General features: G+C 38.9%; 1 protein-coding gene across 7 annotated transcripts in view; it reads left to right on the top strand.

Moving 5' to 3' along the window:
• The window catches only part of grin2bb (glutamate receptor, ionotropic, N-methyl D-aspartate 2B, genome duplicate b), a 163425-nt gene that overhangs the window by 35732 nt on the left and 105304 nt on the right, over window positions 1–22389 (top strand). For all 7 annotated transcript variants that reach the window (XM_074688244.1, XM_074688236.1, XM_074688208.1 and 4 more), the window contains one exon: window positions 14000–14707. In XM_074688244.1, the coding sequence (XP_074544345.1) occupies window positions 14000–14707 (708 nt within the window). The remainder of the gene's footprint in view (window positions 1–13999; window positions 14708–22389) is intronic.

Raw genomic sequence — 22389 nt, 5'->3', positions numbered from 1 at the left:
AAGGAAAAAATACATAAGAGTTAATAACCATAGATATGAGACACATGCAGTACAAAAAAGAAACACAAAGTAAAAAGCCATGCAAGTTAGACACAAGGCACACTGAGGTATTGTTAACAGAGGACACTGGACAGATCTATACCAAAGCATATGATTAACAAAATAAAGTATGCACAAGTGAGTTGAGCAGCTTTAGATAGGGCAAAATAAAATTATGCAGTTCATATGCAACTAGTATAGTAAAGGAAAGAAAAACAAAAAACAAAACAAAAAGACTGTAACATAGCACAGGAGTGCCATATGCAGTCGTTCTATTCTATTCTATTCTATTCTATTCTATTCTATTCTATTCTATTCTATTCTATTCTATTCTATTCAACTCAGTTCTATTCTATTTTAAACAAGGGCACAATACAAGAAGAAGGCTGGACAGAAGAGTGATGGAGCCACTTTTTTAAGCTAGTGGGTGAAGGTGCTCATGGGAAACTTAGTTTTTTCCTGAAAAAAAAAACAAAACAAAACTACAAATTGTGGCCAAATGTGTTTTAATGAACGTCCAACTGATATTCCTCAGCGCCTTTAAAGCCATGTACATTTTTAAGTGTAGAGAGGATAAACTCAGTATATATTTAGAACAGGCTTCATTGATTATTTAAGAAGAACCAAACCAAAGAGTTAAACATCTCTTTATAAATGTGTGGTTGTGTAAGGGCTCCTTAAAACTCAGACTTACAGCCATGTTTTATAATGAATCATTTCTCATGGAGAGCCTTTTAATCTAAAAAAAAAATGTGTGATTAAGCTGGAACTGAACCAAAACCATGGAGAATTTCATGAGACCTTCTCGAGCAGAAAGTAGAGAGTGGAGGATGTTATCAGTCACGTCATCAGGAGAAAATCTTAAGAAGGTTTTTTTTTGCAATTTGAAACATGCGTTAGATAAATTCAGAAGCAAGTGATCCAGTTACACTTAAATAACAGTAGATAATGACATACTGCACCAATAATCTTATGTAGATTTGAAGAATGAGATGTTGGTGAAGGGATTTTGGTTGACGATCAGACAGACTCAACGAGTTTAATGCTGTCGTCATTTTATCCCAGTCGCAGATTCAACTTTTGGTCTGCCTAAAACTGATGAAGAAGTGAAACTGAGACCTGGTAGTCAACCAATTATGTCCCTAATTATGCAAATCTACAGAACTCATTGTTGTGTTATCTTAAAACAAAATGAGGAGTAAAATAAATTAAACTGCTGCATGAAGAAATTAGCTATTCAGACCAAACTTGTCCTTGATGTTCTTGTTCAAAACCACACTGTGTTAAAGTGGCAAAGAAATAAAAAAAGAAAGGTGTGGTAGTTGTTAATAATGCAGAGCCAGTCACATTTCATGTCACACCTCGTAAACAAAGGAGCAGATTATTATGATTCTTCTGGTGTTCAAAACGTGGAAAGAACAGAACGGATAGCTGAGCTCTATAAATAAATCTCACCTTGATTGTGCTCCAGGTTGTACCGTTTCAAGTTGGTTTTATACGAGGACACTTTAAAACCAGCTCACTAAGTCTGAGACTCGTGCCCTCACATTGTCCACTTGGTGACCTGCAGATATAGAGGTATGTGAGGTGACTGATATGTCACAGGAACATTTAGCCTTATCTGAAGCGATCTCCAGCTGTTGAATGCTCCCTTTAACAGCAGTGAAGCTGTGGATACAAATTGGCTCTGACGGCAGATTGGAAACGCCGGTGTCATTATCAGCTTTTCAGAAGGAAGCCACAGAAAATAGATTCTGTGCCGTGGCTGGAGAAAGGTCTGCTCAGATAAAAACAGGTTGAGGTATTTATGTCTTTTAGAAAAGAGGAAACCAGGCTAGAATCTCGTTGTGCTGGGATTTGACTCTTGTGACATATTGCTCGACATGCTCTGTTCAGAAATGAAACATGTTGGTCTAGCCCCCTCTGAGGCTGTGTGGACCCCTGTGCTGCTGCCAAGAGGGACACGTCACTTTGCTGCTAAATTAAGTCCGGAGCAGCAGACACGACCTTGGAGGAATAAATGGCTTCATTGAGGTAATGAAGACTTCAGGGGATAGATGGATCTCGCCTCAATGCTGATTTTTTTCCCTTCCCTCATGCTGTGTGTATGTGTGCGCTCTGCGTCCCGGTCAGTTTATTTGCCTCTGATGAAGAGGCCATATAGTGTTATTTAGAGAGCTGTGGCAGCCTCAATAAGACAGCGGAGATCTGTAGAGCATCTCATTATAAGTGCAATTAGCAGCCAGAGAGTCTTGACCAGACTAAAGTGCACTTAATGAAACACCCAAGACCCTCTTCAATAAAGTAGTGATTTTTTTTTCTTTAGATATTTTTTCCCTTTCCCTTTCTCTGCAAAGTGGCAGACAAATCAATAAAGAATACAGTATTAGGAGATAAAAAGCAAAGAAAAAATACATTACATGCCATCATGATGCACAGTGTTCTTTTCTTTTGAATGCTTCATGCTTTATTTCCCTCCAACTTTAAAACACATTCAGCTCTTTTCCCACAGAATCTCATATTCAGCTCGATACTAAATCAAATCCTTGAAGCCTCCAAAAAAAAAAAAATCCACACAGTTTTAGAAATATCAATAAATCCTGCAATAAATCCTGCAAACACACAAAAAACATCAGCAACTTGAACACAAAGTTATCTGTGCACCCCAAGTCTTAAAAAAACTGTTAAATCACATTAATGAGCCCCGGTGCTGAAGTAGGTGACTTGTATCTAAAACAGGCTCTGTGGTGTTTTCTGTATCAGTCTCAAAATAACTGTCCTGCACTTCTTTCAAAGGCTGCCAAATGTGTGTTAATCCACAGCTGAAAATAGTCCCCCATCGAAACGCTCTATTTACTCATGTTGCTAAAACTTCAGGGCCCAGCTGCTTTAGGATTTTACCCAGCACTTGTACGTACGAGCCGTTTTTAAACTCTTTAGTAGGAACAAATGGACTCGCTGACGAAAGCCACTAAAAGTTGGAAAGTACTAAGAGAAGCAGGCAGGCTGTGTTCAGACTGACTTTAGCCCTGTGTGATAGAAAGAAGCCCTCTTAATCATCTGAATGAGGAGTGTTCAGGGACGCAGCTCAGTGCCAACATGCAGGACTCAGACCAAACAAATCTGTTAAAATGGACTGTAAGGCAACAACGTCCTGAGACGGGTAACATCACTGTGTGGATACGCTTTTTATTTTCTTAGGGCTCTGTAAGGACTTTAAAAGTGATCTTAAAATAGCCTCATTTTCTATATTAGCCTGATCATAATCCACAATTTAAAATGAGAAGAGTGTTTTTCTAAATGCTATTTCTCAGTATGAAATGAATAGTGAGGTTACCTTTGTTCTGCCTGAGGCCTATAGCACGAAGTGCGGTCAACTTATCCGGTTATCCAGGATTGAGTAACCGTAACAATGGCAATCAGGATAATTGATAGAACGGCGCAAGTTATCAACACGGTAACTCAACCCAGGATTGTCTCATCAAGAGCCGTGAACGCGCATGTAAAAGAGGAGGGCTCAGAGGTAGCTGAGCTGTGCGCCTCTGTCTACCGGGTTTGGGAGAAAAGGGCAGGCCGTTGTTTCGGAGAAGCCGATTGGCCAGTGGGAGGGGCTTTTTATAGGATCAGATTCAACCTCCAACTTATCCTGCTCCTATAAAAAGCCCCTCCCACTGGCAGGATAGCCGTTCAGAGTAGGTCACCATGGTGATCTACTTCGATAAAAAAGGAACCGGCTTCGGGCTATCGGTAATCAAGAGTTAACCCTGAAGTTATCTCGCCAAGACACTTCTGGTTGTTTAGTGCTTCTGGACACTAAACAAACTGGGTTTACAAAGTTTGACTGTAGCCAGTTTTCAAACAATAGTCCTACTGGCTCCTGGCTGGAGAGTGGTGGTGGACGAGTGGTGGACGGGATGTCGTCATCTAATTTCTTATGGACTTTTTTTGCACTTTCTATACTCTTTCTTACTTTTGTTTTCTTAAATGCTGCGGTGACTCCTGAATTTCCCCTCGGGGATAAATAAAGTATTTTCTATTCTATTCTATTCTATTCTATTCTACTAACTACTAATAAATGCATTACCTTGTCACTTTTACACCTCATAAAAATTTGTTTCAAATAAAAAAGTAGTGTTAACAAAAATCTGAACTGAGGTCCATTCTTTTGATTCCAAAACAAATGCACATTGGCATGAGTCGCGTCCTTGATTCTTACCAAAGGTGTCACTGCAATCAACGGCAAACAGACAGTCCTTACTGCACCTTTTAGTTGTAGAATCAAACCTCTTAAAATCGTCTTGAGTAGAAGTGTGAAAAAATATTGATATAGCTATATACATTTTAGTACTTTGACCTTTGATAAAATATCAATATTTCAACTCTTAGTATTCATATTTTTATTAAAAGAAAGATTCATACTTTAGATAAGTTGGAAGAACAATATATGTTTAGCACCTCCACTGCAGTAGATGGTGCCTTAGAGCTACTCCGCTGTTTCTTGCCCATAAACTGTATAATAAATATTATCTCAAAGTACATTAAAATACTTTATTCCAATAATGTTTTCCCCCTTTTTGGGGTCAGTTAATTCTAAAATCATTTTAAGTTAAATTTTTGAATTTTATTAGACTGATAAAATAATAATCAGTCATATTTTGCGCAATATTAGACTTTTTATGAGTAACATTGGTTACACCAAGGGACATTTATCAGTTTCACCAGCATCCAGCATCTTTTACCCAATTATTTTTGTGCAACATTAGTTTTATGTCACAGTAGTTTTAAGTGACAAACTCGACACACTTTATGTTTTCAAGTTAAGTATATGTATAAAACAGTGCATCTAACTTTCATTATTTCACCCACAATAAAATAGAAAAGTTGTTTTGAATAAAAAAACTGTGTAGAATATCGCAACAAATCACAATATTGTGATATCCTGATGTGTATCGTATCGTGAGGCTCACGCCAATACGCGGCCCCATTGTTGAGTGCTTCAGCTCATCTGAGCCTTTGAACTTATGGATGTCTGATTCAGATCTGTCTTTAGGGCTCACGTTCCCTGTGTTATTTACCTGAAAACACATCGCCCCTCTGTGGCTTCCTTTGTGTTTAACAACACTATTCTGTTTTTGTCTAGTGCCTACCAGCATTTGTTGACAGCAATAACTGTAGTATCTATGACAAAACAACACCAGCCTTATCTTTGGATGTGATAGCACTTGATGCCATAACAGGTTTTAATGCTGGTACTATATCTGTGATTCACTTGTGACTGTGGCACTTCGTACTGCAGAATCGGTACGTTTCACACCAGACATTGAACTCAGAGTGACACTTGACTCAGTGAAAGTGAATTGAATGATTACAGGAGATGTAAATAGATCTTTTGTTGGCTCCCACTTTCTCTACAGGAGAGCTATTATAGCTGCACGACGTCTGATTACCTGACTGAACCCGGCCGTGTCATTCAGCTCTGACTGACACTTCACAACGATGATTCAGAAAACTACACCAGCTTGATTAGAAGCTGCTTTCAGTAGAGCGGTGGTCACACTGTGATGTTCTGGTTCTGTGTTAAATAAGACTTTCAACACAGCCCTGAGATGAAGTCTTCGCCCTGCAACAGACTCAAATCTTTTGCTATTTCTGCAGATTAAACAGAATACTTGTGTATCTGTTAATTTGATGTCAAATTAAATGAATTCCTCACCAAAATGGGAACACACAAAGAATTTTTAATAGAGAACATCAGGGTGTAGAAAAACCACTTCAGATACAATTAAGAACAAAATCTAAAACTGAGGAAAAAATTACAAGAACTCACATTTGGGACCAGTGGATGGTAATCAGGTTGGAAGTGGAGCTTCAAAATGCAAAAAGAAGAAACAGGAGAGACAAAAAAAATTAAGATTAGGTGATTTATTGAAAACTGCATTTGAACTCGGACTGTTCATCAGAGGATCAAAAGTTCAAGGCCATAACCACCTCAAAAGCCCTCAAACAGAACGGTGGAAGCCATAAATTTCTCGTCAAGATACAAAGCTTTTTTCCTCCTTTCAATGTTCCATGTTTGGTCTTTCTTGGAAAAGCCAACAAGACACGTTGGGAGGAGATATTTTTTTGTTACTTAAGTACTTTCTCAGTTGCTGTCTTATGGTTATTTGGCTGCACTCAGCAGCAGTAACAACCTTGATTTGGGTCAAGAATCAGCCTCTGACTTCCTGACCTTTGGCTCAGTGCAGGTGAATTTTTTCGGGACCACCGCTTGACTTTTTTTGTCCCAAACCCTCAGGATCTTTTAAAAAAATCAAAATGACTGTTACTGTGTCAAACTGCGGCAGCAACAGTTCATTGTGAGAGGTCGTACTTGAACTGCCACGTTCAAAGACCCAAAGCTTTTTTTTGCCTTTGCCATCAGGAGATCATGACAGTGTAAATACATGAAACAGAGATTTTTGTTCAGGTTTTGATTTTTTTTAAGGCTCTAGTCTTAAACTTTTAGTCAGCTGATTAACAGCCTGTTTGAGTTTAAATACACGTTTCAATTAATGACCATCTCTCCATGTTTTGTCTCTTGCTCCTGTTTCTTTGGTTTGCATTTCAAAGCTTTTAGGGTTGAAAAATTTTGGGAATTTTCCAAATTAGAAACTTTCCATCAGAATTTTCCAAAATTAACAGGAATTAATGGAAATTTGCGAGAATTTTCAGAGGAGTTTTAAGAAATTTTTATCAACTGCGTTTACCAGATCATTGACACGTATAAATATTAAACATTTTGATTGTTATAAGGATGCATGTAAAAATTTCTAATATAATACTTTTAAATGACATTAATAAAGAATTTTCAGGGAATTTGGGGGAATTTTTCCTGAGTCTAAGTGTAATGAATATAGGCATAAATATTTGTCATTGCTTGCCCTAAAAAATTATACACATTTCAATAAGCATTTACCGTACCTAACTTAAATGTGTCCATTACTTAAAGTAAAACCATTAAATACGTTTACATCAGTCCTATAATCAAAACTTACCTCGACAGGACTTCTAGACTCTGAACCCCGAAACATGGTCTCAATGGAAACGCTATAGGCTAGTGTAGTAGTTACTGATAATTAGGGATGGGTACCTTTCACATTTGAAACAATACGGTACCAATCCCCGGTACCTGGCAATCAGTACCGGTACTCAACGGTACCAATTTTTGGCACTTTTTTGTGTTGATGTGGTGAAAAACATCAATTTGTGTAATAATTTGTCACCCATCCCTATTGATAATGATCAAATGTGCTTGAAAATGTTTGCACATATGATTCATGGTACAGAGCTGAATTTGCATTTAATCATGTTGTTTCAACCAAGATCATTTTTGAAAACCTCACTTAAGTTGAAAAAAAGGGAAAATTTCAAAATTTTCTGGGAATTTTTAGAAAATTAATTTGAGGTGATGGCAACAAAACCCTGCAAATTTCCAATATTCCCAAGCTAAAAAATCCAATGAAATTCTCAGGGAACTTTCCTGAAATTTGCAAAAAATTTGCAGGAAATTTTCCACCCTCTACAATCTTAGAAGCTATACTTACAGCCGGCTTCCTATCCACTTTGGTCGAATGCAAAATCTCGTTATTTTTTCCCTAGTCCTAAGATTTCCCCCAAAGTTAATTAAAAACTAAAGAACATTTCTGAGAAATGCATGATACATTGTAGTTTTGTCAGTAAAATACATTTTCACCTGCTGCAGACTTTTCAATGACAGAAAGTGTTTTCTGCTTTATAAAGTCTTATTGTGCGTATGAGGGAAAGCCAATGTGACGTTAAAATGTATTGAAACACATCAGGGTTGTTGTTAATAAATCATGCCCGGTGCAGTGGATGTTTCAGCGGTGATGACAAAAGTACCACTCTTACCTATAACCGACCACCCACCGTATGTAAATGTGCTCCTTAATAGATATGCCTGTCAGCTTATGTTGCCCACAATGCCTTTCAAACGCTATGCACCGCAGCACACCACCTAGAGTCTCCGGGGATATAGTAGAGCCTGATAATGATGGCCTACGTGTGATTTAAATAGCCTGGCAGCTTCAGTTTTAACGTCTCGGGCTGCTGCAGAATATACACACAGCGTCTGTAACACCCCGCAGCACTCGGGGAAAAACAGCTGACCATTAAAAACAGCACACAATTATAACTGCCGGGGCGAGCTGATCAAGACGTACAGTTCACGGCCTGATTGATCGCGTGGAATCTTTATTGGCAGTTTTTGAGTCCAGGGGTGTGAGCGTGTGCAGTTGAGTGTCTAAAGTAGCTCTGGTTATTCTATGGGTGGTTTGTGCCATTTGACAGACTGCTCTGATCAATGCTCTTTGTAAATGTTAAGTCTGATATGACGGATGCCTCCGTCTTATTGGCATGATGGAGCTCGTTTTATGGGTGTGGTGGTTCATGTGTGGGTGTGATGAGGGCACACTTGTGTTTCACACTGTAGAAACATTAGCTCTGTATGCATCAAGTGGGCTCAGCTGGTGTTTGACCTGAACAACACGTCACTTCATGTGCACACGTTCAAACCATGGTCTTATTGTTCATGCACAAGTGTGTTTATGTTAACATTGTGTGAAATGTTATTCAGGTTAGGGGTAAATTACAGGATTGGATGCACACAGAAGTGTTTGTAAAAGCACTTGTCTGAGCTCCACATGAGCCGTGCATGTAATTGTAATGGCTGCTTAAGTGCCACAATCAGCATAGAGGAGCACATGAAGTCATGTGTCATACTGTAGATGTTGACGCAGTGTCAGGATGATTTACTTTACTCTCAGTGTGGGATTCACACTCAACACTTTATTTAAATGTCATAAAACAGGGAGCTGTGATGACAGTAGAGATGTTGTATGGAGTCAGATTGATCCAGGTGTTGTAGCAGCACCTGTGCTCGCTCCAACCATAGCCTGTGCTGTGTGTGTGTGTTCGTTTTCTTGTGGCTCTTCTTGAGATTCATTTTTAATGTGAGCTACGCTAAAAGGTGGAGGAGTGAATCATTTCTTTCTGCAGCAGAGCATTAACTTACCTCGTGTGTGTATGTGTGTGTGTGTTCAGGCTCCTTGCTGTTTATTTCATGTTACAAGCTGTTTTATTTTTGTTCCAGAGAGCCGGCACAGCAATATGCACCGCTTAGATAAAAGTAAATTGTGCACTTTAAGGAGAGGGCACACGCTGCACATAGTGGATGCATTAGCGCGAGTTAGCGCGTATCTTACTGTCCATCATAGTGTTATGCAGAGGCTTATTTGGACTGTTACTATGGAAACAGAGCACTGTCGCCATACAGAAACCCATACCCGAGTGGGTCTCCCGTCTCTTTCTCTCTGTGCTCCTTCGTTCACTGTCACACCTCTTATTTCAAAGATATTCTTCCAATAGCCCCCCTGCTGTTCAGCCTCTCAGCAGATTCATCAGCAGAGTTTCCGTCCTTTCATTTTCCTTCCTGTCGATCCTGAGCCTTGCTTTACATTTAGCGGAAAGTTTTCCCTTTTTTCTGCAGGTTCCTCCTCTTTACTCTTGACTCGTCTTTTATCATCCTGAGCTAATCATGTCTTCTTTTCATCTCTCTTTCTTCAGCCGCGTTGTGCATGCACACCTCCTTCCCTCTCCCTCCCTCCCTCCTCGTGGTTTCTTCTTGCTGTTCCTTACACCACCTCCATCTCTTTTGTGTATGTCTCTATTTATTCTCTCTCTCACCCCACTCTTCTCTCTCCTCTTCTTTTCTCTCTGCTGCCTTCCTCCCACTCATTTCCTCCTCCTCCTCCTTCTCTCTCCGTCTCTTTCTCTTTCTTCCTCTCTCTTGGCTCCACTGTGGCGCCCCCGCGGAGATTTCAGCTCTTTTACAATTAGCATGTGCACCTGCAATTAATCCTGACAAACTTCTGCTAATTAGACCCTTTAGACAAACCTTCATGTGGAGATCGCATCGACTCCTCGACTTTAAATCTCTGTCCAGTGTCTTCTTTTGGAGTTGCTCTTTTGCTGACTACACTACTGTCAGATTTCACTTCTCCTCACAACTTCTCAATTTTTTCCTTTCGTTTTATCTTTGAACTTTTTGAAGTTGACTGGATCAGCTCCACAACCCACGAGGTGCCATGCTGTGATAAAAACAAGATTAGTTAAGGTGTTGGGCAAGCAAAGAAGAGGATCAGATCTTTTCCTCTGCCTTTTATTTATCCTTTCCTAAAATGCTTAAAAGCCTGTGAGGGCTTTGTAAAAGATATTAAAACAGTTTCACCTGGACATTTGCATATTCACAATCCATGATTTTAAGTAAGATTACCAGAGCCAAAATCTGTCATTTCTAAATGCTTCTTCTCAGCTATATCTGAGTTAGGGATGGGAGTAAAGTTGATGTATCAAAGTTTCTGGATTTTTTGTTTAATGATTTTAAATACGATTTTTGTTCAAAAATCTGTTTTTCTTTTCAAAGTTATATCCTTTGTTTTAGTCTTTGTTTATAAGCTGGGTTAGAAAAAAGTTGAGATGTCAGAGCCCCTAAGTAAATCCTAAAAACTGACTCACATGTGATAAGGGATGGGTACCTTTCACATTTGAAATGATGCAGTGCCGATGTCCAGTACTGAAAATTGGTACCGGTACTCAACGGTACCAATTTTCGGTACTGTTTTGTGTTCATGTGATAAAAAATAAAAATTTGTGTCGTAATAAAATATATTTCTTTAAATATAACAAATTTATTCTTCAATATATAACCTTGCAATGCTGTGTTCATGTCAGTGTAAAATCACCTACTCCTTCACTCCCTCACAGTCACAAGGATGTTTTAAGCTACCTAAATATAGTACCTTTTGATTTTGCGTGAATTGGTACCTGGTACTTTTGACAGAATTTAGTTGGTATTTATAAAAGTACCTACTTTGGTGCCCATCCCTACATGTGATGTACATTTTTGGGGGATAATATGTCTTCTGATGTAGTCTTTAGACATCATCATCATCATTTAACTTTTTCACATGGTCTGGTGTTAAAGCAATATCAAAGAATCACACTTTTAAGTGAATCAGCACCCCAAAAATCCTAAAAGAATCAAATCGTGAGAGATCTTTCCTGTTTCCTGAAGAAAGGGATGTCTTAGATTAATTTGGCAGTAATGTTGGACACTGGAGCTGGACAGGCAGAAAGAAAAAGGACAGAAGCTGAAGAAAGCTACACGGAAGAGTGATAGAGCACGGGATACAACATGGGTTAATCTGTTTGTGATTAAGTACACTCAAACCCACATGCAGCAATTATTCTGCAGTGGTCTGTTAAAACTTGAGATTCTATCAATAAAATGAAGAGTGAGGTTACATTAGCTCTGCTTGGTGAGGTTGGAGTTGGTGGATGAGCACTGGTGGAACATAACATTGCACTAACGTTACACGATATTAGAGCCCGGAATGTAACAACTGGTCAATAATGTAACAAAAGTGCTGAACCTAAAATGTATAATAAAAAATATAATGAAACCAATTACACTTTAAACTAAATTTACAAAGTTTGATTACTGTTACATGTCGAGAGCTCTTTGTAATAAACACATTACCTCATTGCTTTGCATCCTGGGAAAAAGTTGTCTTGAATAAAGGAAAGTAGGTTTGAAAAAATCTGCTCTGCTTTGGCAAGACATGTCTTTACAACAGTTGGTGGTGGTGGTGCTCATGGGAAACGGAGTCCAGGAACTCACTATGGAATACAAATAATCCAACCAACACCTGTAATTTAAAATATGAACATGAACCTTTGTCTATACCTGTGCAGAAAATACTCTAAAATGTGTTCTCCCAAAACACAAAAACACACACGCACAAACACACACGCACACACATGCACATACACACTGAGTCAGGCACCATAATTTTCACATCAGGCTCTGACTAATTGTGTTTTTCCCAGCTTGTCACCTCCTTCTGCTTATATTTTTCACTGGGCCTCTTTCATTCTGTCTCCCACTTCACCTTCTCTCCCCTGCCTCCACCGTCTCTCCTCTTTACTCCGCTGCCCTTTATACGGCTGCTAATAGAGGAGCAGTAAATAATAGCAATAACAGTAAATAATAGGTCTGCAGCTGACTTCAAAGAGCAGCAAAGGGATCACATCGGGTTGAAAGGAGCAACTGAAAGGAAACTGATTAGAAGGGTAAAAGGGAGAAAGGCATGACACTGGAGAGGGAAAGAAAGAGGGATGAGACAGACAGAGAGAAAGAGGAAGAGGGGGAAAAGAGAGACTCAGTGGAGCCCGGTGTGAGAGTCTAATGGTCACTTAGCCTGGCAGCAAGTCTGTGAAGCTGTGAGGCTGTCAATCTGTCAAAATACACCCAGTGCTGTCTTGACTCTCCCCACACACACTCATACACACACACTCACACACAGCTGAGCTCACTCTCCCTTTCCTGCTCTGATGTGTGCCACAAGGTTCCTCAGAGGGAGTCACAGCACAGTTTATTGGCTGCTGCGTTGCCACTTAATGCACTACAAGATGTCCTGATCTCTACCAGAGTACGCTTTGATTCATGGATATCTGGGTCACTTAGTCAAACAGCTTTAGGACGTAATCAAGTTTCATTTATCATAGGATTTCTGAAATGTAACTAACATTTCTCTCCTTAAACATTTTACACTTGAGGGGACAAAGTTTTGCTGTTTTTCTGTTTCTTTGTGTCCAACATATTTTTTATAACCCTACAATTTCACACAGCAAAAAACTGAAATCTTTTGAAATGATTTTGTCTTATTTTTAGTTGAAAATGTGTTTTTAGATTAAATATGAGCCACACTCACCTGACTAGTCCAGAAAAATGTCCTGTTTCACAATATTTAAGACTAAAATTAAGTCTAAATTACTTGTAAAAGTAAAAAAAAAATCTGCCAATGGAACAAGTGAAAAGTTAATTTTATTTATTTATTATTCCAGTTTCAAGCAAATTTTCCAGCAAATTTTTCTTTTTTAATTGGTGATTTTTGTTTTACTTCTTAAAAACAGTTCAGACCTCATTTTTGTCTTTAAAGGGTAAGTTCGGTTTATACAGCTTTTACATTGTTTATAGAATGAAGTAGAACAAAATACTCACCTGATCCAAGCAGTGCTTCGGGAGATATTTAGATCCAAAATCGTGCAGCGGATGGCCGTATAATGGGATCCATCAGGGCATAGACAGCACCACTCCTAAAACTGCATCAATCGTCCAAAAACTTGTGTTTTTCACCAATATTCCATCATTGTCCGCTTCGGGTTAGTCCTCTGCTGCAGTCTGTGTCACCCCAGACAGCGCTGTGTGGCTGTACTGACCTCTGAACTAACTAAGACTTTGTTTACGATTGCCCCTCCGCGCGTCGTCATGTAGCCTGCCGTCTTCCCCTGAAACAATGAGCCGCACTGCGCATGTGCGGAGGGGCAATCGTAAACAAAGTCTTCGTCAGTTCAGAGGTCATTACAGCCACACAACGCTGTCTGGAGTGACACAGACTGCAGCAGAGGACTAACCCGGAGCGGACCATGATGGAATATTGGTAAAAAAACTTGAGTTTTTGGACGATTAATGCAGTTTTAAGAGCTGCACTGTTTATGCCTCAATGGATCCCATTATACGGACGTCCGCTGCATGATTTTGGATCTAAATATCTCTGAAGCACTGCTTGGATCAGGAAAGCCTTCTGGGTGAGTATTTTGTTCTACTTCAATCTATAAACAATGTAAAAGCTGTATAAACCGAACTTATCCTTTAAATAACTTGAATCAAGACATTTTTCTGGGCTAGTAAGTTGAATGTGGCTCATATCAAGTGTAATAAGACAATTTTTACTTAAAATAAGACAAAAACTCTTGACAAGATTTCATTTTTTGCAGTGCAAAGCTTAAGAATTCAAAGTTAGCTACATCATTTTCTCTGTTTCTCCATTCCTCCCACCAGGAACTGCATCTACACTCCTCCACAATGCTTGTCAGCCTCTACCCGTCTCCCTCCTGTCTTCAGGACAAGCGCTACGTCTTCCCCTCCTTCTCTCCCCACCACCATCGCCCTCCACCACCCCCTCCTCCGCCAGACCAAGCCTCTCACCATCTCCACTCTCAGCCCTGGATGACCCGGCCTTTCCTCTCCTGGTCTTTCTCTCTGCTCCTCATCTCCATACTCCTCCTACCTGTCTGCGAGTGCCGCAGAGGTGGAGGGCCAGGGACAGGTCCTGGAGGTTCCCAAGGAGGACAAGGTGGCCAGAGGGGAGGTGGCAACCAACGGGGCGTCGTCATCCCTCCTCAGTACTCCCCTGGCTTACCAGCTCTTCCTCCAATCAGTCCCAAACTGATCAACTCCCTCAGCATTGCCGTCATCCTGGTGGGCAACTCTAGTGAAGTATCATTAGGGGTCGGACTTGAGAAAGAGGACTTCCTCCACATCCCTTACCCCCCAAAAGTGGAGGTGGTCACCATGAATGAGACTGACCCTAAAAGCATCATCAACAGGATCTGCACACAAATGACCAGGAACTCTTTGCAAGGTGTTGTGTTCGGTGACGACACGGACCAGGAGGCCATCGCTCAGATCCTGGACTTCATCTCTGCACAGACACACATCCCCATCCTGGGCATCAGAGGGGGATCCTCCATGGTCATGGCTGCCAAGGTAAGAAAGACTTCTGTTTCCGTTCTTTTTCCTTTCATAATTTTGTTAGGAAACAACACTGATATATTCATGTGTATCATTAACTTCTCACATCCTCTTGACAGCAGTTTTATTGTTATCCCCTGGTATTAATCCTGTGTCACAGTACTCGGTTTTTACTCGTAAAAGTTAAGAATAAAGCACAGATGAGTCTTTGAACTCAATTTAATCTCTAGCTTTAAAAATCAAAACAAAAAAATGAATCAACTGCAACAGTTTCATTGTTCATTGTCATTTCCCTTCTTCCTGTTGACAATGTGGCAAAAACGTTAGTTTCTGATCACATCTTTAAAGGATTTACTCTAAAAGGGCATCTTTTTAGATTTGTTGTTAACGGCTGACAAGTGGATGACACATCTGTAAGCAGCAGAGAAAAGAAGACAGAAACAATATAGAATGTATTTTATAAAAACAAAGAAGACAGAGGCAAACCTGAGGGATTTTCTTAGCTATATAAACAAATCATTTAAATCATCTTTTAATCTGCACTTAGAGTCAACTTGGGAAGTCCCTAAGCAACCATTTTCTTTGTTTCAACAGAAATTAAAAATCTGAGTGACTGTTTTTTAAGTAAGAAAAATCTAAGCAAACAGTCAAATATTAACACAACTTATTCAACATGAACACACATGGGATCATGGATGAACAGCGTTTTTCTCAGTGTGGCTAATGTTAGCAAACCAAAACCCCACCAGCCTTTGGTGCTCTGTGCAGGTCAGCTTGTCTGTGCTTGTTCTGGGTATCTTTAGTTTGGTTAACCAGGCAAAGCTGACATATAACTATAACTCTGTTTTCTTAAAGAAAGTACTACGCTACTGTGTTATCAGTCATATGTGCCTATTTACATCCAGATAGTCGAGCATTTTAGCAATCTGCCCAAAATTCTGGACCTACAACAATGAAGAAAACAGACTTATTTAATCGCCAAGTTTTGGTGCTGACTAGCCAGGGTGATGATGTTTGATAGTTTAGTCCATCAGATGTACACATCCCAAGTGCCAACTGTTTGGGGTCTGTAACGCCACATTATGTAATAATATAATAAATTTCCACTTCATTTTGTAATAACTAGGGATGGGAACTAAATTAGGTACTTTCTTAGGTACCAACTGAATTCAATTAAAAGTACTGGGTACCGAGTTGCACAAAATTTAAAGGGACCATGTTAATTTACCTAAATGCATCATTGTGATTGTGAGGGAGTGGAAGAGTAGGTGATTTTCCATAGTGGACATGAACACAGCATTGCAAAATTATGTATTGGAGAATAAATATGTTAAATTAAAGAAATTTAAGATTTTATTGTGAAACAAATTTATATTTTTCACCTCATAAACACAAAAAAGTACCAAGAATTGGTACCATTGAGTACCGATTGCCAGGTACCGGGCATTGGTACCATATTGTTTCAAATGTGAAAGGTACTGATCCCTACCAATCACGCTGCATTTTGAATTGAATTGAATTGATTTTTATTTCAGTCATGTCAGCACACTTATACAATATCACACTGTCAATAGATGATCACATTGTAGATGTCATAATGGGAAGACGGGAGAAGCAGAGCTTATCTAGTCCCCTCCCCATTTCCTCAATATTTAGTCTTCTCTTTTTCACATATCATTTTGTGATAATCTGCCGCTTTTTGTAATAAAATTCTTACAAATTGGATCACTTACTAAAAAATGCAGATTCCCACATATAATGATTAAGAACTTATTACATATTGCGTTCAAGAATTGTATTACAAAATGCGCCGTTATTACATAATAAAGTGAAAATGTATAACATTATTACACACTGGGGTTGTTATTACATAATGTGGCGTTACAGGTTCCTTTTCTCATCTTCTCAGAATTCTTTTTTGCTTAATCACCAGCTCAGTTTGTTTTTTTCCTTACCTTCAAGCACAAGGTATTAGAGATAGACCGATATGGATTTTTTGGGGCGGATACCGATATTTAAAGCCGATATTCATTTAAATATTGGCGTAAAAAATTTTGAACAATCCAAACTCCAACACTTAACTGCAATCAAATGCCTTCAATCATATGTTCATTAAACAGCTCCCAGGCTTAGCAGCATGTTTTTTTAAAGTTAAACGAAAACTTTAAGAAAATAGATAGCTAAAGTTTTCTACTGTAAATTAAGTTTTCCAAAATTTCAATGTAACTACAATAAAACTGGACAGAATTGAGTTTGTACTGCTTTTTACAGGCATGTAATGCTGTTGAATTAATTTTCTGTTTGGGTTTACATAACTGATTTTAAATAACCATTTAGGGCCTCCATAGTGTAGACAGGGAGAAATTCTGTGCAGAGAAGCATCAGGGCCAAAACAACACAGTTTTGAATTTCAATTATCTGCCCCGATAAATGGCCCGGCTGATAATCGGTCTATCTCTACAAGGTATGTACACGTAATGTGATGTACATATTTATAGATGGAAGATGATGTAAGTTAGCACAATAGTCCAGTCTAAGTTCTTTAGTTTGGTTATTTTGGCTCATATAAGATGCTTAAAGCTAAACACAAAACAGGAGTGTTGTTTCTGCGCCCTCTGCTCTTTCCTGCTTTTCATTCTGCTGCAGCCTCTGTGCTGATTAAGTTTCATCTTGTCTTAATTGACCTCCTCTGTGAGCCTGACGTCACTCGAGTCTCTGATTGTGAGTCGACTCGTCTGTAGAGGAACTCACAGTGTGAACCAGAACAGAGCACCAACAGTGAAAAAACACCCATGTCTGTGGGATCGGAACGAGAGATTTGGCACACACGAGGATGAAGAGAAGAATCTATGATCCAAAAATGGAACAAAAGCTTTGAAATATATCCTCAAATCATGTGGAGTTAATAGGCTTAGTAGCATTTAAGTCCCTCACAGGGGGGAGATAGAATCTATACGACGCTGAGGTTTTGTTTTTGGAGCTTTTGATACAGATTTCCTCCTGGAGAAAATGAGACTGCTTCCACTTTGTACTGTATGGTATAGCCTATATGGATAATTCTGGTACTTATGAAGTTCAAAATATGTTTTTGGGATAAAAATACTTCTGGAGTGGATGATACAGGCTGTAGACGCAAAAGACTTAGTATTCTGAAAGTCTTAATTAATGCTCATGCTTGCAGATTACTTTCAGACCCGTTAATATATCAGCACACTGATCATCTCCTGCTCGCTCTGTTTCTCACAGTTGATATTTTAATCACTGATTTTAGATGCAACATGAGCTTAGTGCTTCTTCTTTTTCAACTAATCATGTGCTGCTTAGAAGATCTTTGGTCGTTGTTTTTCCCCTCATACTGTGCAGGACTTTACTCCACAGATGGTGCAAATAGATAGTTTTTATACAAACGGAGACAGTACTGGTCTACTGAAATATTGATGAGAGGAATTTTCCTGCAATAATAGCTTTGAAAATCATGTCATGTCTGTGAGTTTACTTTGTCTTCATAATATTGTACTTTTAAAAAACAACTAGACAATGAAGCGGGCGCCCTGCTTTAAACATATATCCTATGTGGCTCCTTGGCTTGATAAATTGAAATAATCCAAGATCTGCCTTCATTTTATTTTTCATGTTGGAACCCAAGACAAACTTGATACCACACAGTAGAGGCTTGATTTTGCTTGTTTTTTAAATTTTTTGAAAAAGACAGTGATACATCTCAAGTGCTGGAGTTAAAGAGGAGGTATTGTGCTTTTTTTTAAAGCTTTGTACTCTCCCTCTGGTGCCCCCTTAGCAGATTTACATGATTGACAGCTCAAAAAATTATCCCTATTATTCTCACACTGATGTTTTACAAAACCCTTATTTCAGCCTCTGTTGGAGACACTTCTTTAAAGCTGCTGTCTCTTTAAGGCTCTCTCCTCCACATACTCCATTCCTTCTGATTGGCCTCCTGGAGACCTGTCAGGTGCAGAGCTATGAGACAATCTTAATGTTGACCCAGTTAGGTGGTCCTTATGCAATGACCTTATCACTTCATCAAGTTTTGTGAAGATCTCGGGCTGTTTTGAGAAAAGACTTTTTTGATATTTTTACAGATTCAAGGATTTCGACAGCAAATATATACGTAGTGATTTAGAAATCTACATCCAGCATTTTCACTTTATATTCATGTTAATATATTAATACCCCCTCTTTAAATGGTTTACAGTAATTGGCTTAATGTTCGGATGCTTTTTTGGATGCGTAATCTAAAAAAAAGCCTCAGGCACAGACACCTTGCACACTGAATCCGATGCGTTTATTTTTGTATATATTGCGAAAATTAGCAGTACGAGAAAAGTGGACTCATTTAGCAACTGATCTTGAGCAGCAGCTGTCAGTATGAGGTATGCGCGCATGTACACACGCAGGCACAGGCATGGTGACACACTGTCACACACATATTCAGAAGTCTTCAATCAGCATCCAAACATCACCCAAATCTGTAGAGAAAATATGCCAGAAAATGTAACCTACAGCGTCTCTGAGTCAAACCACTAGGGCTGGGACAATATGCTATTCTCGTGATTCAACTCCATTACGATTTTTGGGGTGGTGATTCTACTTAAATTACGATTTTTGCAATTTGTAGTTTGCTTTTTTATCACCAGACCATGTGATAAAGATAAATGATGATGATAATGTCCGCAGACTGTATTAGGAGCCATATTTTCCCACAAAATGCACATCACGAGTCAGAGAAAAAATAATTTCACCCTCTGCTGGAGAAAAGTGGTATTTTTTTTCGATCTAGTTTATAAACAAAGATTGAAATAAGGAATTCGAATTTGAAAAAAAAAAAATTGACAAAGAATCTCGATTTTGATATTGTCACACTAAAAACTCTTAATTAGGGATGGGCCAGGTACCAATGCCTGGTACCTGGCAGCTGGTACCGGAACTCAACAGTATCAATTTCCAGTACGTTTATTTGTGTTTATATGGTAATAAATATGAATTTGTTTCATAATAAAATATAAAAATTTCAATTTAACAAATTTATTCTTCAGTAAATAACATTGCAATGCTGTGTTCATGTCCAGCATGGCAAATTGCCTTCTCTTCCACTCCTTCACGGTCACAAGGATACATTTAGGTACCTAAACATGGTACCTTTGGGTTGGATGTTAACCTGTACCCAGTACTTTTTACAGAATTTGGTCAGTACCTTTAAAAGTACCAAATTCGGTACCCAGCCCTTATCCCAGTATTTCAATTTTTCGATTTTTGGTCCCACCCCTACAAACTACCAAGGAAACGAGCTTGATGGATGCAAATACACGCAAAATATCCTGTACTGTAAAAAAATTATGATGGACGAAAGTTTCAGTGTGATTGGCAAACGTTATTGACATAACATGGGATCAAATTTCTTTTGCCACGTGCATCAATTTTGGACGAAAAAACAGACTCAGTGTCCAAAGACCTTAGGTGTAAAGCATATGTAGATGCACCCATTCTAATAATGTGTTTAGTGACAATACAGCCTCTAAATTTTCATGTGAGATAAATGACACAAGTTGCAGTGATTCTGTTGGATAAGAAGAGATGTTTCTGAACCTTAAACTGTTTAAATCATGGAAGCAGATTTACTGGCTTATCTGTGGCAGCACCAAAGTTTGTATCAGCTTTATCTCACAACGTGACAGAAACGTAAGATGAACCAACTTGAACTTGGGGGGTAAAGATGATAAATGGGAGAAAACAACAATTTAATGACGATAAAGAAGAAAAAAACAAGATACTAAACAAGTCAGGAAGAGAAAGAGGAGGGTTGAAGGTTATGAAATAACACAACGTGCGTGTGGGTGTAAGGAGGAAAGGATTCCGCTCAACATACAATTACCACATTTTACTGCTGACAGAGAGACAAAAGACACAAACTGAAAGTGACAACAGAAAGAAAAGCAAGCTGAAAGCCGTGCTGAGGGAATACGGCACATGAGAGAGGAAACCAGAGGAAAGGGGGGAGAGGAGGGTACCTGCGTTACACAACATCTGATGTTCAACAGTTTTTGAGGAAACCTCTGTTCTCCTCATCTGTTCTCAGTGAGTGTGAGCGCTCCTGCTCCTTGTACTGTATTCAACTGTTACACATTTCCTCCGTCAGTCACACACACACACACACACACACACACAATTACACTCTGAACGAGTGGTTTCAGTGTGGTGGACACTGTTGTCATAGCAACCACTTGCTTATACATTTCCCTCTACATACTGAATAAAAAACCAGGGGCAGAGCGAGAGAGAAAGGAAGTGATTATTCCTGAGTCTGACGAAAGAAGTGCAAGACGTAACGAGGGATAATGCTCCTGCCATGGAGGGGTGGGTGGGGTTGAATTTTTGAGGAGCTGAATAGATAGATTGAAGCGTGAAATCAGAGATAGGAACACGGGGGAAGAGATCAAAAATAGACTGATGAGACTTGAGAGGGAAAGATGAAAGTGTGAATTGCATTTATCTCTTTTTTTTGAAGAGCTTTTGTAGCTGTTTCTATGCGCTCTTTAATGTTTTATTTATAGCTTAACAGTCATACGACAACTGATCCTTGCACACAGAAACAGACCTACTGTAGAAAGAGGAGCTGACATTAAATGAATCCTGGAGAAGTATGAGTCTCTTCCTGTATAAATAGTTTTTATAGGAAAAAAACATGATGTTTGACAGCTAAATTACATCAGATTTGTGTTTGGTTCATCTCTGGTGCTGACAGATCTGATAGGTGTATTTACTCCCACTGGCTTCGCTCTGTTGCGTCCCTGTTCCTTTTCAGGTCTGACAATCTGGACCCCTTTGAAGCAGATATGCAAGACTTTGTTTTTGCCTGCATCAGTCAGGACAGAGAAGATTGAGCAGGGCAGGGAGTCAAGACCTGAAACAGAACCAAAACATCCAATTGATATTCAAGAGTAAAAAGAACAAGCATTTTATTTATATCAAGAGATCTTAATCTATATTACACAGTGATCTGTCCATACATTTCATATACCAAAATATCATCTGGGCCAGCGCCTTTAAAAGACTCATTAGCAATTATTACGTATTCCTCATTTTGTGTTTCATTTTCTATATGTGCAATACAATGAAAAAATAAATCACCAAATCACAACACGTATCCCAAGACTATTTCAAAATTTATTCTTAACAAAGATCCCACAAGACAAGAAAAGGGTCTCAACTTAATCCACGAGAAGAGCACTTAGCAGTTTTAAGCAAGTCAAGGTCTTTGTTCACTGAGTCCATTTTTTTCTGTCTGAAATTGACGCCCGTTACAAAAGAAATTAGATCCCAAATTATGTTAATAATGTTTGCACGTTCACACCGAAACTTTCGTCCATCATTATTGTATTCGGAACTGGTTTGATTTTTTGAGTTTGTTTGCATCCGTGCATCTCATTTCCTGGGTAGTTTGACTATTTGGAGTGTTTGTAGGCCACTTGCAAAATCACAGTCTCACATTTTCTGACCTATGTTCTCTACCAGGGTTCCCGCGGATCCTTGAAAAGTCTTAAAAGGCATTGAATTCATAACTCCAAAAATAAGGCCTGAATTGGCATTAAAAAGTCTTAAATCCAAATTTCAAAGTCTTAAAAAACTGAACACATTGGTAAGATTTATGTTTGTTTGAAGAAAAAAAATAAGTAACATTT

This window comes from Halichoeres trimaculatus, unplaced genomic scaffold (genome assembly GCF_033239565.1).
Source record: "Halichoeres trimaculatus isolate MK-OKI-2021-1 unplaced genomic scaffold, fHalTri1.1 fHalTri1_scaffold_2, whole genome shotgun sequence".
In the NCBI taxonomy this organism is placed as follows: domain Eukaryota; kingdom Metazoa; phylum Chordata; class Actinopteri; order Labriformes; family Labridae; genus Halichoeres; species Halichoeres trimaculatus.
This window is presented reverse-complemented; position numbering and strand designations above follow the sequence as displayed.